This window comes from Suncus etruscus, chromosome 4 (genome assembly GCF_024139225.1).
Source record: "Suncus etruscus isolate mSunEtr1 chromosome 4, mSunEtr1.pri.cur, whole genome shotgun sequence".
In the NCBI taxonomy this organism is placed as follows: domain Eukaryota; kingdom Metazoa; phylum Chordata; class Mammalia; order Eulipotyphla; family Soricidae; genus Suncus; species Suncus etruscus.
The window spans coordinates 143948949-143966885 of NC_064851.1; the positions used below are offsets into that span (position 1 = coordinate 143948949).

Below are 17937 nucleotides of genomic sequence, written 5' to 3' on the forward strand. Positions count from 1 at the left end.
TATTTGATACTATGATGAAAAGTGTCTGATAACCCTCTGACCTTTCAGAAGCTCTTGGATGATTGTGTTCTCCCTTGCGAGTTATTTTTATGTATCTACTGCCCAATTATTGAGCTGGTTATGCCTGATTTCCTTATCTGCTCTTTAATTTGGTAGGACCTTATTTTTTGGTTCACTAATTTTGTTGCACTTTACTTGTGTGGTTAGTATTACTCATTTGATTACCTAAGTACTAAGGGCACATGTATGCATAAAAAATTCCATGCAATTTTAAGTAAAATTTCATATGTCTAGAGCACATGGTTGGCACGCAGATGGCTTTGATTCTAAACAATACATGATCTCTGAGCACCACCATGTGTAACAAAATAAATAAATAAAAATAAAGCCTTCATATATTATGTCATTTGAATACCATATTGAAAATTTAAAAAATACCCTAATATAAATGTAAAGTATTGTTTCTACTGAATGCATATAGCTTTTGTATCAAAGTAAATAAAAAAGAGTCAGAAGTTGAACCACTAACACAGACAGTGACTGTTTTCAATGGTTTTTGGACTTCTAGAGTATATGTATCATGTACTCCTTAGGGAGAATAATGATATAGGCAGTGGTTGGCACCTTCAATCTCAAGACTCTTTACAAAATTACTTTTCCTTCAGGAGTTTGTGGTCCTGGATAAATCTCGTGTTGAATTGTAGTAGCAATGATAATTTCCCAGGGATTTACCACACCCAGTACACATCTAGGAAAAGAGTTGGAAAACAAAACATATCTCGGGGGATGGGAGACACCCACAATCTAAATTCAAACTAACGCTGTTATTTTTGCTTTGCCCATGCATTCAATAGGATGGAGTAGGAGAGGTATGGGAGAAACAGCATGTGCCCTCTTAGAAACCAATCTTCTTCCATAAATAAAGTATTAGAGTCTTGTAAATATCTGGTGCTGAAAGACATTTTCCATGGACTCAAGAGCACCTAGATCCAAGACTCCATATCTCCCATAATGTCAGTGTTCTCTTAAACTGAATAATGTGTGCCAAAGCTAAAGTTCATATATGTGAGTTTTGGTCTTCCCTCTCTTGATTCATACATATCCCATGTGTTATATTCTCTATACCACTCTCTGTGAATGCATGTGCTGCAGGTCATATTTAAGCAGAGCAATTCACTCATCTCTTATCATTGTGTGTGGACCTCATTTCAGGTAAATATGACTTTCCCAAATAAGTAAATTAAGGAACCATCTGTTTTTACTTGGAAAAATGTTATATTCTTTACCAATTGATTTTCTCCCAACATTCTACTACATGGTAAGCTCGTTAATGCATTTAAAATATTTAACTAGTATCCCTTTGATTTATACAAGGCATTTCAGAAACATGGCTATTGCGTAAAAGAGAATGCAACTTGTGGCTAACTACATATATCATTTGCTCTGAGTAGTAGCTCCAAACTCTAATAGCATTTCCTGGGGTGGTTCTTTGGCTCTGTAGTTGTATTGGCCATTTAGGATTTCTTTTGTGTCTTTCAGGCATTGAGAATGCCAGCGATATTGCTCTGTACTCGGGCTTGGGTGCTGCCGTCGTGGCTGTTGCAGTCCTGGTCATTGGGGTCACCTTATACAGACGGAGCCAGAGTGACTATGGCGTGGACGTCATTGACTCTTCTGCATTGACAGGTGGCTTCCAGACCTTCAACTTCAAAACAGTCCGTCAAGGTCAGCGGCGTAGGTTTCCCCACTACCTCGTCCTCAGGCCTTAGGCTACACACACACAGGAACCCCGGTACTCTGGTACTGTTTGACCCTGTGTGAAGGTAGCTTTTGGCACTGGGAGCCGCTACCAAATTGTCTCCGAACATTAGAAAACCAGGTTTAGTGGAACAATCTGCTTAATCTGGCTAGTAGCCACAATCTGGCTACTGTGAGGACAAATGAATCTCTAATCACCATTTACTATATTTTAAATAAGGCATTTCCATTCTAGATAAATAGTGAGCTTCAGTTATTTTATCTCATATTATCTAACTATTTGAACTAGCCTACTTTAAAGATGTATTTTTAATGCTGTTTACTAAAATACTGAGTATTTGTGGCTGAAACTAACTACTATAACATTATCTCCTAGGCATATCTATGGCACTACTTATTAGGCAGTTATATTTTTGTTATTTTTTATTTTAAATACAAAAATATTTTTCTAGAGTGGATGATGTTAGAATGGAAAAAATTCCAAAGTTAACTGACTCTCAGGTGTTGATAAGTTAAAACAATCTTTTGTAATAGGGAAAGGAAAATCTGTTATGCCAAACTTTAGCAATACTCACTTTCAGAATAGTGTCACTTAATTCTCTTATATGAACCAAAGCTATTCCTGATTGTGAGATAGGGATGAGACACACATGGCTTTTATTTTTAATTAAAAAAATGAAACTCTATTTAGAGAGTAAATTTTTCTTCTTTGACCCTTATCATCAAAACTCTCTCTTTATTTCTCTTTACTGCATATCCATTGCACCTATGGCACAAGACAAGATGCCACCTCATTGCTTGGGACGATTGCATAGAATTAGAGCTCTAAAATATAAACATGGATATTGGGTGGTGACCAAGTGGGAAACAATACTTAGCTATTTCAGTTCTGGGCACTGAACTTTCAGGTCTGAAAATGAGTTTCCACAGTCTCAGATGGAGACTTGGATATAGAGTTTACTATATATGTGAATTTAAAATAAAACTAATGAAGAATCGAGCTTTATACTCCACAAAAAACTAGAAATATATAACCTCCAAGTAATATGCTATCAGTATCTCAGAACATGACACTTGAAAACAGAGGAAATATGGTACTGTGAAAGACAATTTAATGCCCAACTCTAGAGCTTTGAAGTTAGATCTCAGCACAAAATTGCTATGTGAGCTAGCTAATCAATTCTACTTGAGTTTCAGGTTTTATAGTTATAAATTGGGAATACTAACCTGTACCTCAGAGAGTTCTTGTGAGGATGAATTTGCCTGGAATCATAGATGATAAGTATTGGCATAGGAAGTTATTCGATAAAAGTTGTGAATATTTTTCTAGAAGCCAGGTTGTTTTTTCTTCTTTTGGCACCATTGCCCAGTGTATTCCACAGAGCAGCAGGTGAGAGAGATGATTCCCTAGCATAAATATTTGGGAGAATGCTGACTTGCATAAATTAAACAGATCATACCATGGGACTGTGACAAAGCTTGCATAGATTGTGAAACTAAGTTTCATATATTGTCTTTCCAAATGTATTTTGCTATTATATAGAACATTTTTACTATGAGTTTCATAAGACTGTATAAGCAAAATCATTTATGAAAATGCTGCTCTCCCCATATAACTGATAGAACGCATTGAAAGGCATGTAATTTTCACCTCCACTGTTTTAGGGATCCCTTCTTGATACATCTAGTACCCTCAGGAAAGCTCTATAGTGCTGCATATAAGTAGAATACTGCCTTTAGAGTAGATCATCAACATAAAATTGAATTTCAAATAGAAATCTGAGGAAAGCTGTGATTGTCCCATACTAGACTGGAATCGAGTTAACAGCTAATGTTATTCTTTCTTGTATCCTTCTTTCATAATTACTTAGATTTTTTTCATACTTCTTTGTATTTGTAAGCATCTTGAAGGTCTTTTAATAGTAACTAACAATTATAATTCAGAAGATGAGGACTTTAGATTAAATAGTCAGGAAAAAATAAAATGATTTTTCAGGTCTTAATATAAACTTCTTGCTCCAAAATCCTGGTGAGATAACTCTTAAATTCCACTTTTTTCCCCAGAAGGATAGTAAATAAGAGAAAAATGGTTGCCTGAGAATTCAGTGTAGCTGTATCAAAAAGTATAGCACCCTAGTGAAGGATATTGGTTGACTGGAGGAATGCAGGCGCCACAAGCAGAAGACCTGGGTTTGATCTCTGGCACCACATGCATCTTGAAATACCACCAGGAATGGTCCCCAAGGACAGAACTGGAGGTAGCTTATGAGTACTGTAAAATATGGTTCTTCTCCCAGAATAACAAAGCACCTTGATTGGATGTGTGTCTGTGTACAAGAGAGCCTCAAGCATGAAGAAAATGTAGCATAAAGGAGCCTTTCATTTGTTCAAGGTTATTTCATCTCATTCAGAACCCCCTCTGTGGTTTTAGATTCTTAAAGTATCCAAACAAGATGTGGGAAAATCAGAGTTATAGATTTCCTGCTGGCATTGCTACAAATTATGAAAATGGAAGAACAATAGAGACTAAATACAATATGGCCTAGAATTGCAAGATTTTCAAAAATACCATACTTTAACCATTTTTGTCAGGCCCCAAAGGAAAATTGTTTAATGTGGTTTGGGTTTCAATTTGAGATGTCACATTGACGGACTGATATGGGTGGGAGGTTTGGGACTCAGGGTTATTTTGTTAGCTACTAATAAATGGGATTACTCCATCACCAGCAAATATCACAGTATTTCTTTTTAATATGTGGCTTGAAAAAAATTGGTAAGCCCAATAGATGAAAGACCAATTTCTCATAGTTTTGCAAAGATTGTTGTTGTGGGTTTTTTGTTTGTTTGTTTGTTTTTGTTGTTGTTTTTCATTTATGTTGAGACAGAAAGTCAGTATGAACTACTTCTCCACATAGAATCCCAGCCTCTCACTGTCCACATACGGTGCTTCTTTTTCTTCTCAGGGAGACATATGTATTATTAGCACAAATTGACTACTCAGACATGGGGTCATTCATGAGGTTGTCTGACCTTTTTATTCCAAAGATACATTATTTCCTTTCCTGAGCTCCTAATAACTGTCCACCGCGATGCTGTGTAAAATGTACTGGCAGAAACACCACTTCAGTTACAAACAGCGTTCCCTAGTCACCAAGCTCTGTCATCTCTTGCCATTTAAAATGAACAGATGTTATTTTTGCTGCAAACTGGATTGCAAAACATCTTTCTTCCTTCCTTTGCCAGTTAAAATAATCACATAAACAACGATACCTGAGTTAGTTGCTGAGGGAGTGCCAGAAATATTTAATTTGAAAAGACATCATGCAAGAGTGAATGATTTGGTTAGTAGTATTCAGAAGAAAGCTAAAAATTCAGTTTGCAAAGCTGTGATTGTGAATGACCAACCCATTAGGTTTTTGTAGATATTTAGGTAAATGGAAGGTCTACTGTTGGAGCAACCAACATGCAGACATGTAGGGGTACTATTAGTAGAGGAAACTATCAAGGTTAATGATGATGACTTTCAGTTTGAGTAATAAGTTGGTATTCTTTTCCCAGGTAACTCCCTGCTCCTGAATTCCTCCATGCAACCGGACCTGACAGTGAGCCGGACATACAGTGGACCCATCTGTCTCCAGGATCCACTGGACAAAGAACTTATGACAGAGTCCTCGCTTTTTAACCCTTTGTCAGACATTAAAGTTAAAGTCCAGAGTTCCTTCATGGTTTCTCTGGGAGTATCTGAGAGAGCCGAGTACCATGGCAAGAATCATTCTGGAACATTCCCCCATGGAAACAATCGCAGTTTCAGTACTATGCACCCCAGAAATAAGACAGCTTATATCCAAAATCTTTCATCACTCCCCACAAGGACAGAACTAAGGACAACAGGTGTCTTTGGTCATTTAGGAGGACGCTTAGTGATGCCAAATACAGGTGAGTTGTTTGTGTTTGTCTGCTTTGCAGTGCTAGTTGAAACATTTTATATGTAAACAATTATACATCAAATACATTTTCTTTTAATTTTGGGTGTGGGGGGTTGTGTCACACAGCAGTTCTCAGGTGTCAGACATGGTTCTTTACCTAGGAATATTTCTTCCATATGGAATGCTGGGAATCCAACCTGGATGCATGGCAAATGACTTAACTTCTATACTGTAACACCAGCCCCAAAGATGTATTTTGAAGATTTCTACATTTTCCCTGCAAAGAAACAGGGAAAATCTTTGATTACCAGAAGTGACACAAATAGAAGAAACTTGAACACCAATGGGCATAACAGAAAACGACCACCAGAAAAGCAAAAAAATATTAATAATAAAACACTAATTTTAGGCAAATAACCCTAATTGTAGGTCTAATCAGGATTTTGTTTTCTAAATTTCCAGATAATTTTTGTTGTTGCTGGTTTTTTTGTTGTTGTTGTTGTTGTTTTTGGACCATATCCGGTGATGCTCAGGGGTTACTCCTGGCTTTGCACTCAGAAATCGCCTGGCTTTGGGGACCATATGGGATGCCAGGGATCAAACTGTGGTCAGTCCTGGGTCAGCCATGTGTAAGGCATATGCCCTACCACTGTGCTATATTTTCAATGCCTATCTATTGTCTCTTAGCAAGATATTTTTGGTGGGGTGTAGAAGGTGCATTCTCAGCAGTACTCTGGGCTTCCTCCTGGCTCTGTACTAAGTAAACACTCCTGGTGAACTTGGGTGACCATATGGGGTACCAGGGATCAAACAAAGGTAACCAAAATAGTAAAGTAAGCACCTTATAAAGTTATTATTTAACTGGTCCCTCTTATCTCCACTTTTTAAATCTATGTTTGCGGGTCAAAGTTATTAGTAGTTATTGTTTCTATAACTTAGCTGATACTCCTTCTCATTCTGTTTTGCTGTGTGTGCATGTACTTGCTTGCTTGCATGCATGCACACGTGTGTGTGTGTGTGTGTGTGTGTGTGTGTGTGTAAAGAATGTCAGGATAGCCCATTCATTGGCTATGCTTGTTTAATGGTCATCCAAGAAGTAAGAAATCAGGATGCAATCAGAATGAGATTTTTGTTTCTTCTGTCTTGAGAAATACTTGAGTTGAAAATGTCCTGATCATACTATATAGGATTCCCAGAGTACCTCTGTAAAGGGGCATTTTCAAAATTTCTAATAAGAAGCCCTAGACAAGATTGAAGATGTGTATTAGGAATGTGTTTGATGAAAAATAAGTGTGGGGAATTGAAACATATGCTCTGTTATTTGCAGAACATAAATGCAAAATATGCCCTAGGGAATGAAAGAGTAAAGAAACAAGGCACAGAAATTAGATTGTTCTAATGTCAACTATTCCAAATTGTGTCTTGCCTGGCAATGATTTCTAAATACATACATATATATATAATTAGGTCCCCCCACATTCTAGAAGTTATTTGTTATGTAAAATATGAACTAATATATTCAGAAGATGCTTCTATTGTCATGTCAAATAAAGGACTGATGGGGCAGCAGGTGGAGATTTGTTGGGGTGTATTTTGTTCTTTAATCAGAGATAACTGGTGAATGACATCTTTCTAAAAAAAAAAACAGAGACTTTGTTAGAAGACCACAGGTAGAAAAATTTCCCATGTGTCTTTAATTCTTTATAAAATATAATTTGCCACCGTCATTACCACCTCTGATTGTCTTCAGTCTCTGCATAAAATTTGTATATTTTGTCAGGAGAGAGTATATATTAAGGATAACCATACAATTTCTTATTGAAGAAAAGATAAAGTATCTGGTGGATTTGGGTTGTATTTGTGGGTGTTAGGAGTCAAGATTTTGTCTTCATTTCTTCTTAAGGAATGAAGCTCACTGACTTGAAAGTAGTAAAATGCACTCTGCTCTGCTGACATGCCTTTCTAAATAGTCCTTTCTCAAATGTCCACTAGTTAGTGTTTGATAAGGGAATAACTACAGACCCTGATGATTTAAAGAATGTAGCATTCTCAAAATCTGGCTTTCTACTTATTTTATTAAAAATTCTTAGCTCTTTTTATTTAGGTATGCATGTATGATTTGTTTTTCTGAGCCAGTATCCTATAGAAGAAATTGAGCTACAAAATAGCACTATTTTTAACATCCTGTTTGCTTTCTTTCTTTCCTTTTTTTTTTTTTTTTTTTTTTGGTTTTTGGTTTTTGGGTCATACCTGGCAGCACTCAGGAGTTACTCCTGGCTCTGCACTCAGAAATCACTCCTGGCAGGCTCAGGTGACCATATGGGATGCTGGGATTTGAACCACCATCCTTCTGGATGCAAGGCAAATGCCCTACCTCCATGCTATCTCTCTGCCCCCCTGTTTAGCTTTCTTTATTGAAAGTTAAAAAAAAGACAAACTGTTCAATATGTTGAAAGAAAATAACCTGTCATTTTCATTGGCAGTTGAAATTGTTTTCCAAAGAGCACAAGGGAATTTTTGGAGGCACTGAAAATATTTCATGTCTTGATGATGAGGGTCATATGAGATTATTCAGTTGATCATAAATAGTCAATATATGCATTTATAATGGCTATATTTTATTCTGTTTAAGTTATACCTCAATAAGTTTTAAAAAATAAAAAAGAAAGATAAGAGTACATTGAATTTATTTTTGGGGGCTAATACCTAAGATTTCCTTTGAGGTTGATAATAACATCATGTGTTTCTATATGTAAGAAACAGGACTGAATTTTTCTGTTGTCATAATAAGTTAGATTGGTGTTCTTCAATTGCTCATTTATAGTGCTGGTTTTTAGGTATATGGTTTAAGACTACTGGCCTAGGATAACTAAAAGAGAGGTAACAGCGAAAGAGTGCTATCAATCTATACCATATATTCAATATTCCATATTCCATATTGGGATGTGTATTCAGGTTGACAACCTCTTACACTGCACATTTTAGCTTCTGTTTAGGAGGAAAGGATGTAATGAAAGCCACTTTGGTAACTTTATTTAAGAAAAACTGGGGAATGAAAGGAGGAACTTAATCAGACACCTCTGAATACAGCAATTACAGTTCTCTTACTGTTGACATTAAGGTCTAGAATATAAATGGATACCTCTGTTGAAAAGCTATAAGCAAGATTTAAATGGGCCTCATTCTTAGTGCTACTGAAAGATACTGATGATAAGTAGCATGTTTCTGAATAATACTCATAAATGTGAATCACAAATAACTTGTTTTGCAATGTGTCTTGCTTTCCTTGAATCCATAGCAGCTAACCCGTGGATAGAAGGATATCAGTAAAAGCTGCTATCTCTAGATTTAAATTATCAAAGACAGCCCAAAGCTTTCTGTGAGATTACATTAACTCTAATAAAAGGAGCAAGGTGAAAGCTGCATTATTCAAAGAATAAGAGGATGACCTGAGATTTTATTGTGTAAAGATCTTAGTATATTTATATTTAACTTATTTTTATAAACAAGGAGCTACATTAAATAGAAATCCTGCCCTGTCTTTCCTCTTTTCTCCTGTTTAGAATAAAATATGTATTTTATAGCATTCAAGAAGAGAGGGAAAACATTTCTAACTCAGTGTCACATTCTATATCCCACCTTCCCTCCTTGAGTTATATGGTCTTGCCAACAAGACTATGGAGGTGTTTATTTATTTTAACATAAAAATGTTTAAGTCACCTCAAACTTATTCTAGCTACATTTTGCAAATGGAATAGTGAGTGACAACTAAATAGTGTCTGTAAATCTATACATTTTCTAAGCTTATTGGTGATATTTTTTTCCCTGTGTTCAGGAAAAATGTAGTAAACATTGAGTAACTCCCAAATTGATTGATAGTACCAAGTCTCAGGAGACTCAATATTTTAAGGTTATTATGACATGCAAAAAAATATTTAAGTAACATTCTGATTTGAGAATCTAGAGGGATGCTATACTCCTAAAAAGTGCTTGCTTTGTATGCAGCTAACCCCAGGTCCAAATTCCTAGATTGTATATGATCCCCTGAGCCTTGCCAAGGGTCATTCTTAAAACTAAAGGTTCTTGAACATTTTCGGTTTGGCCCCAAAGTCAAAACAAACATAACAGCAATGACTGTGAGTACATATTTAAATAATATGGTCCTTTTATGTTAATCTTCAAGTAATATTTTAACCAATGTTATCTTGAATTTAATAAACTTTCTAAAGTCAAGATTTCATATATTGCTATGAATTTTAAAAGCTGCTATTTTATAAGGTGAAGAGCTTCAAGACAGTTTGAAAGACTCTGAATAACTTGGTGATTGTTGTCTTGTTTGTTTTAGGTGTGAGTTTACTCATACCACATGGCGCCATTCCAGAAGAGGATTCCTGGGAGATTTATATGTCCATCAACCAAGGTGAACCTAGGTGAGATAGAAACGGTTGGTGTATTAATGACATTTTAAATATGGAATGGAATTTCTCCAGAAAGTCTGAAGTTAATAAAATTATGTGATATAGAAGTATGGAGGTGAGATAGAGATGTACCTAACTTTGGAGAGGGAAAAACTAGTCTCTAAAGTATTGGTGAGAATGAAAACACAGATAACTCCACAATTTAGTTGGCTAATTTAAGGCACTGGCATCTAAGCATTAAATGCAAAACAGTACATTGGTAGTCAAGTCATAAACAGGCCATTTACAAAAACGTTGACTGACTCATAGACATAGTCAAAGGGAAATTAACAAAATTATCCCTGAAAGAACTCTTTTGTGCTAGGTATTATGCAAATGCAAATGAACCTGTGACCTTCTAAGGTCAATAAGACATACTAAAAACTGAAAAAGCATCGTTTTTTATTTTCCTTTTTAGTTTTGGGGCACAACTGGTTGTGTTTCAGGCTGTGTGCTCTGTTGTCACTCCTGGTGGTGTTCAGAGGACAATTTGTTGTACTGAGAAACAAACCAGGGTCAGCCATGTACAGTTTAAGCTCCTTAACCCCTAAAGACCTTTTTTAAGCCACTTTCCCTTCATTTATATATATATATATATATATATATATATATATATATATTGTTTGTTTGTTTGTTTGTTTTAAATAACTTTTATTTTGACCAAAGTAAATTACAAATTTTTCAGTAACCTTACAAATCTTACAGTAATATTTTAGGTACATAGTGACTGAATCAGGGGCATTCTCACCACCAGTGTTTTCCTCCCTTTACCCCTATTCCCAGCATGCATCCCATATCCCCCTCCTTTGCTCCCTGGGCTGCTAGTGTTAAGTGGTCCATTCTGTGTCTAGCTTGTGTAGATTGGGTATCAATTCTGTTGTCATTGGCTTTGGATTTGGTGTTTAAGTCTATTTTTTTATTTCTACTCAATGTTCATACGACTGTTTGGTCTTGGTCCATCCATTTCCCTCCCTCGATTTATGAGGCAGAACAAAATGATCCAAGTTATGTGATTCTGTTTGAAGGAAACAAAAAAGGCAAAAAACAAACAAACAAAAAACCGGGAGGAGTCCATCTAGAGGTTATAAATTTAAAAATATGGGCTGCATTCAAGAATGTGCAGGTATTTAGACAAATTTCAGCAGCATTAAATTTACTACATGAACAAATACACAAATCTTGCTGCTTACTCTCTTAATGAAAGTATTTGCTTCTTTTCATAGTACAATCATAATGTTTGTAGAAATAGTTCCTTCCTCTACAATATAAACCTAACTCCTCTTTAGAAAGCAATTTCTCTCATAAACGATATATACCTCTGGCACTTTCAGTCATAACATCTTGGTTATTTTAGAATAGATTTTCTGTTGTTAGCAAAGAACACACGAAGGGAAAATGCTGAAAGGAAAACAGCCTGAGAAACAGATGGCTTGAACAGATTTTGATAGATGTCTCCATAAAGGAATTTGTTGGTGCCCAAGTGGTTTGAACTTCCTGTCCCCCAGAGCTTGAGAAGGGGTGGAGGAAAAGGCTCTGCTACTTCACTGTCAGGAAAGAACTACTACTTCGCTCTTAAAAGACCTGTGTGTAGGCTGAGCTATGTCAAGTTCTCACTCTGTTTCTTCCATCCTGCCGAGTTAAATCCTTTGCCTGCTGCTAGTGTCAAATATATCTTGGCAAAGAGGAAACTGAGGCTCTAAGAGCTTTGATTAACATGTTCAAATTTTTTATGAAACTGACTTATTGGGTTCTTGGGAGTCACTGTTTGATTTACCATAAAAAAAAACAAACCTTACTTGTTTAAAAGTGAGATCATAGTCAATGACACTTAGGTTTTCCATGCATCAGATTGCAAATATTGAATAGAAAGTAGAACTTTGTTGGCCTCTTGCAAAGCCCAATCTTTATTTTCAGCTCCTTTCCTACACAAAATTACAATGGGATCTTCAAAATCATGCTAGACTTAAAGTGTTAGTTTGTTTTTGCTTTGTTTTGTTTTCATATAGATGGCATTCTTATTGCTTTATCTGAGTTTCCTTCTGGGTTTAGCTGATATGGTTGTCTTTGGCTGTTTCCTCTCAAATTCATCCACAGCAACTCTCACTTCTTTGTATGAGAGCCAGTCTATGTTATACCACACTACAATCACTATCTCCTTTTGACTTTTGGTGGAGGGACAATGTTGGGGACATACCCAGCAGATTAAAATCAACTCAAAACTCAGTACTTAGAATTTGCTTGTAGCAATGCTAGACAAACCATATAGTACTAGAAACCTAACTGAGGCCTCATACATGCAAAGTGTGGCTCCAGACTAATGGACGATCTTCCTTGTTTCTCAGTTTCTATTTTTAACTAGAAGCTTTTTGAGATGTCAAGGCTAAGAGTGCTAAGAGTATATCAAACATTCACGGGCTAAAATGGCTCCAAAATGTGAGAAATGGCATTGGGAGACCATGCTATTGTCAAAGACAGAGAAAAGACTCAGCAGGGTCTCCAGATGGAGGCTCAATGTGGTCTGCACCCAGCTTTATAAGCTCCATATGAATTATTTGGTTTATTCCTCATTCATAGTATGAAGTCATTATTGCTATATGAAAAATTTGACAGGAACAAGAATGGGTCATTTAAAGGATCCAGATTATGAGCTGAACCTTCCCCTATCTATCAAATAAAGGGGAAAAAAAAAAAGTGGAGGAAGTGCCTATATTTTCATATCACTGTAACTTTTTTATAAATTTCTATCTCTAAAGTAAATATCTAGTCCCTGCACTACAATCCATTAAGTTTCCTTGGCAATCCACACTTTCTCAAGAATATCTCTAAAATATTAATAGAAACACTGAAATCAAGCAAAAGAATTTTTTTTGCATAATTTTTTTTATTTAAACACCTTGATTACATACATGATTGTGTTTGGGTTTCAGTCATAAAAGGAACACCACCCATCACCAGTGCAACATTCCCATCACCCAAGTCCCAAATCTCCCTCCTCCCCACCCAACCCCCGCCTGTACCCTAAACAGGCTCTACATTTCCCTCATACATTCTCAATATTAGGACAGTTCAAAATGTAGTTATTTCTCTAACTAAACTCATCACTCTTTGTGGTGAGCTTCCTGAGGTGAGCTGGAACTTCCAGCTCTTTTCTCTTTTGTGTCTGAAAATTATTATTACAAGGGTGTCTTTCATTTTTCTTAAAACCCATAGATGAGTGAGACCATTCTGCGTTTTTCTCTCTCTCTCTGACTTATTTCACTCAGCATAATAGATTCCATGTACATCCATGTATAGGAAAATTTCATGACTTCATCTCTCCTGACAGCTGCATAATATTCCATTGTGTATATGTACCACAGTTTCTTTAGCCATTCGTCTGGTGGGAGAAACTATTCACCCAATACCCATCAGATAAGGGGCTAATCTCCAAAATATACAAGGCACTGACAGAACTTTACAAGAAAAAAACATCTAACCCCATCAAAAAATGGGGAGAAGAAATGAACAGACACTTTGACAAAGAAGAAATACGCATGGCCAAAAGACACATGAAAAAATGTTCCACATCACTAATCATCAGGGAGATGCAAATCAAAACAACGATGAGATACCACCTCACACCCCAGAGAATGGCACACATCACAAAGAATGAGAATAAACAGTGTTGGCGGGGATGTGGAGAGAAAGGAACTCTTATCCACTGCTGGTGGGAATGCTGTCTAGTTCAACCTTTATGGAAAGCGATATGGAGATTCCTCCAAAAACTGGAAATCGAGCTCCCATACGATCCAGCTATACCACTCCTAGGAATATACCCTAGGAACACAAAAATACAATACAAAAACCCCTTCCTTACACCTATATTCATTGCAGCTCTATTTACCATAGCAAGACTCTGGAAACAACCAAGATGCCCTTCAACAGCAAAAGAATTATTTTAAGAAGGTCAGGTAAATTGTTTGCATCCCTGCCTGAAGATGACTTAAACGTGAATTTTTTGAGCTTTTAATTCTGTGATTATTTTGTAGAATGCCATTTATATAACTACTCTTTACCATCTTGTTTTTGTTGTGTCAATTGAAACCCATCTTCATCTTGTGTTGTCCATCATTGATGGTGATATTAGTTGGTTTTGTTGATGTTTTGTGGTATTGAGAGATAAAACCTAGGGAGGGCCTTATCTATATCTATATCTATATTTATATCTATATCTATATATACTGCTAAGCCATAACCATGCTCCCTATTTGTCTTCCTGCTATTGTATGTGGAATAAGGTTGTCTTTCTCAAAGCCCTGATAGCTAAGAGAATTGTTCCTTCTCGTTCATAATTGCTGCTAGAAACATCATATAACATATATCTGAATACTGTTTTTGAGTTCCTTTTACCTCCACTGAGAAGGACAGTGAATTCTTCCCAACAATATCATTATTCTATACTAAAATTCTGATGATTTTTTTCTACCAGTGATGCATTTGACTATCCCTCTCTAAATTCCAAACCTGGTATAGTAGCATCATCAGATGTAGTGGATCTGGAACTGATTGAGGTTATACAATAAATAAAGAACTTGCCTTTCATGCTGCTGACCCTGGTGTGAATCCCAAGTACTGTATATACCACCCAACCCTAGCATCCCCAGAGTTTATTTCTGCATGCAGAGTATGGGAGAGCCCTGAATTCTTTTGAGTATGACACACAATCCCCCTTTAGATAAAACAAGTTTCTGATGATACAGTTCAAAAGTAGCTTCTATAAAGAATCATCCTCTGAAATAGTCTGCAGAGGCATAATAATTAAATAAGGATAGAAGTCAAGATAATGTTAAACAAAGTTTATTAGAAGACTGGAGATAAATTACTATTGTCTCATAGGACAGGATCATTAGAACAAAGAATGAAAACAAGTTTCACACCAGTTCACAACCTTAACCAATTTGAATTGGGAATTATTTGAGTTTTGTGTCTTCTTAAGTATTTGAGTTAAGAGTAACCCTTAGATATTCTGTTTTCAGATCTAAACTTCACTGATATCATCCATGTGACCATCATCATAAATTAATAAACCTCTTTGTGATCCATCGTCATATAAAAAACAGCATTAGGAAACTTCCTGATAGGGGTTAGCATAAAAGCAATAAAATAATTTAAAATACCATTGAATAAGAAAATCTAGCACATTTATTTTTCAAAAAGTATTATACATAGGGGTCGGAGAGATAGCATAGCAGTAGGGTGTTTGTCTTGAATGGGCCAACCTGGGAGGAACCTGGTTTTATTCTTGGCATCTCATATGGTTCCATATGTTTTTGTTTACACAACAAAAACAAGATGGTAAAGAGTAGATATATAAATGGCATTCTACTGAATAATCACAGAATTAAAAGCTCGAAAATTCAAGTTTAAGTCATCTCCAGGCAGGATGCAAACAATTTACCTGACCTTTAAAGCCTGGTAGGAGTGATTTCTGAGTGCAGAAACCAGAAGTGATCCCTGAGTGCCACTGGGTGTGGCCCAAAAACCAACCAATAAATAAATAAATAAATAGATAAAGTTTATAAAAAATAAAAAAGTATTGTATTTTGATCTTTTCATTAATCCTGGATGATAAATAATAGCAATTATTTTAAATTTATAGATCTGAAAACTAAGCCCAAGGAAAATTCAGAAAGATTTTTTCCTAATTTGTAGCAGAATTAGGCACTAAAATAATACTTTCTGACAAATATATTTTTAGACAATATTGCACTCCTCACCCATAGGTATAAATAGGTATTCTCTTCTTAAATCAAGTAAGAACTATAAATCAGTCTTTTGATGACAGACATATCTCTAATTATGGAAATGAATTAGGAAATGGACAGGGGATTTCAAATGTAGGGGATGGAGTAATGTTATGTTTGTGATCTATTGTGATTAGTAATTGAGTCTTAGATTTCACAGGAAGCTAGGGAAAAAATATATGAGTGTTCTTACTCTATTCTAAGCAAAGAATTATAAAAGGAGGTGATGAACAGAGTAGCTTCCTAAAGATGTCACTTAAGCTGAGTCTTAACATAAGAATAAGAATTGACTATGCAATTGAGGTTGGATCCATAGTACAGTGGGTAAGGTGCATGCCTTGCACGCTGCTAATCAGGCTCATTGTGCTATCCCGTATGGTTCACTGAGTACCACCAGGAGTAATTCTTGCACGTGGAGCCTGACTTTCACCTGGTGTGGCTCCAACACCCCCCCACACACACACACAAAAAATAGGTCAACTGATGTAATTCAATGATTGCCATCCCTAGATTTTTGAATTTTTACATTATAAAGAGGTGAGGTAGAGAAAGTCAGGGTCTTTAAGAAGAGACTAAATCCAATAAAAACTCTAGTTTTAAGTCACTCTGATACCTAAATATGCCTTCAGCAACTTCCTTCCAACCTTGAAACAAAGAGAAAGAAAAGGATGTATCAGACATTCAGACCCTCATTCACAAAACAGAGAAAATTTAAGAACCTCAAAAAGAACAGAAACTACTGGCAAAGGCAAGAAATTGGAGCTGCCCATAGTATTTCACTGAACTCCTCTTGAATCAAGGGTATTTTAGTACCTAGCACAGTGCCACATTTTATTTTCTTTATAGAGATCCCTTTGAAAGGAGAAACCAGCAGTACCACTCTCAAGATGCCTGACTCTTGATTGATGCCCAATCCTCTTTTTTGGGGGGTGGGGCAAGAATATACCCAGCAGTTCTCAGGAATTACTCCTGGCATGCTCAGAGAACATATGGGATGCCAGAGATTAAACTTGAGTTGGCCTTGCATGCAAAGCAAGCACCCTCTCTGCTGGGCTTATCATTCTACCCTCCATTTCCTAATCCTCACATTAGAAGAGTTTGGGTCCTTTATTCTTAGGGAATGTTTTTATGGAAAAAATATTATTTTTCTACAGTGGTGTTAGTACTTTTGTACAATTGAGGTGAAATATATTTTTATTTAGTTAATTAAACTCCAGGTTCATTTGTTTATTTGGGAGCCACACTTAGGGGTATTCAGGGCCTTTTAAATTTTATTTTTATTTAATCTCTATGAACTGCAAAGTTACAAAGACATTTATGATTGAGTTTCAGATGTACATTTTTCCAACACCAGTTCCTTCAATGCCAGTGTCCATTGCCTGCCACCAATATCCTTGTTTCTTCCCTGTCTTTGTAATAGGAACTTTTCCCCTCCCCTATTATCCTAATTCCCTAATTTACCCCTCCCCGAACCCATCCCAACAAGCTTCCTGTTGAAGATCAGTTTTCATGCTCTTCATTCCTGTCGCTATTGGATATTTGATATTCCCCTACAAGTCTCTTTATATCCACATATGACAGAGATTATTCTGAATCTGTTCCTCTCCCTCTAACTGATATCACTCAAAATGATATTCTCGATTTATCCATACTGCAGCAAATTGCATGACTTTATCTTTCTTAAAGTGAGTAGTATTCCATTGTGCAAGTGTAACAGAGTTTCTTCATCCAGTCAACTGTTCGTGAGCATTTGAGTTGTTCATATATTTGGGCTGTTGTATGTATATAGTACTGCATTAAACATAGGAGTTCAAATGTCTTTTCTACATTGTTCTTTTGTACCCTTGTGGTATATTCCCAGGAGTAGAATTGCTGGGTCATATGTTAAGCTCAATTTCTAGTTTTTAGAGAAATGTCCATTTTATCTTCTAAAAAAGACTGTACCACTTTATATTCCCACCTGCAGTGAATGAGGGTTCCTTTTCCCCCATATCCTCACCAACACTGGTGGTT

General features: G+C 36.2%; 1 protein-coding gene across 1 annotated transcript in view; it reads left to right on the forward strand.

Moving 5' to 3' along the window:
• The window catches only part of UNC5D (unc-5 netrin receptor D), a 639701-nt gene that overhangs the window by 547987 nt on the left and 73777 nt on the right, over positions 1-17937 (forward strand). Inside the window, 3 exon segments of the mRNA XM_049771507.1 lie at positions 1540-1725; positions 5317-5694; positions 10030-10114. Coding sequence (XP_049627464.1) covers positions 1540-1725; positions 5317-5694; positions 10030-10114 — 649 coding nt within the window.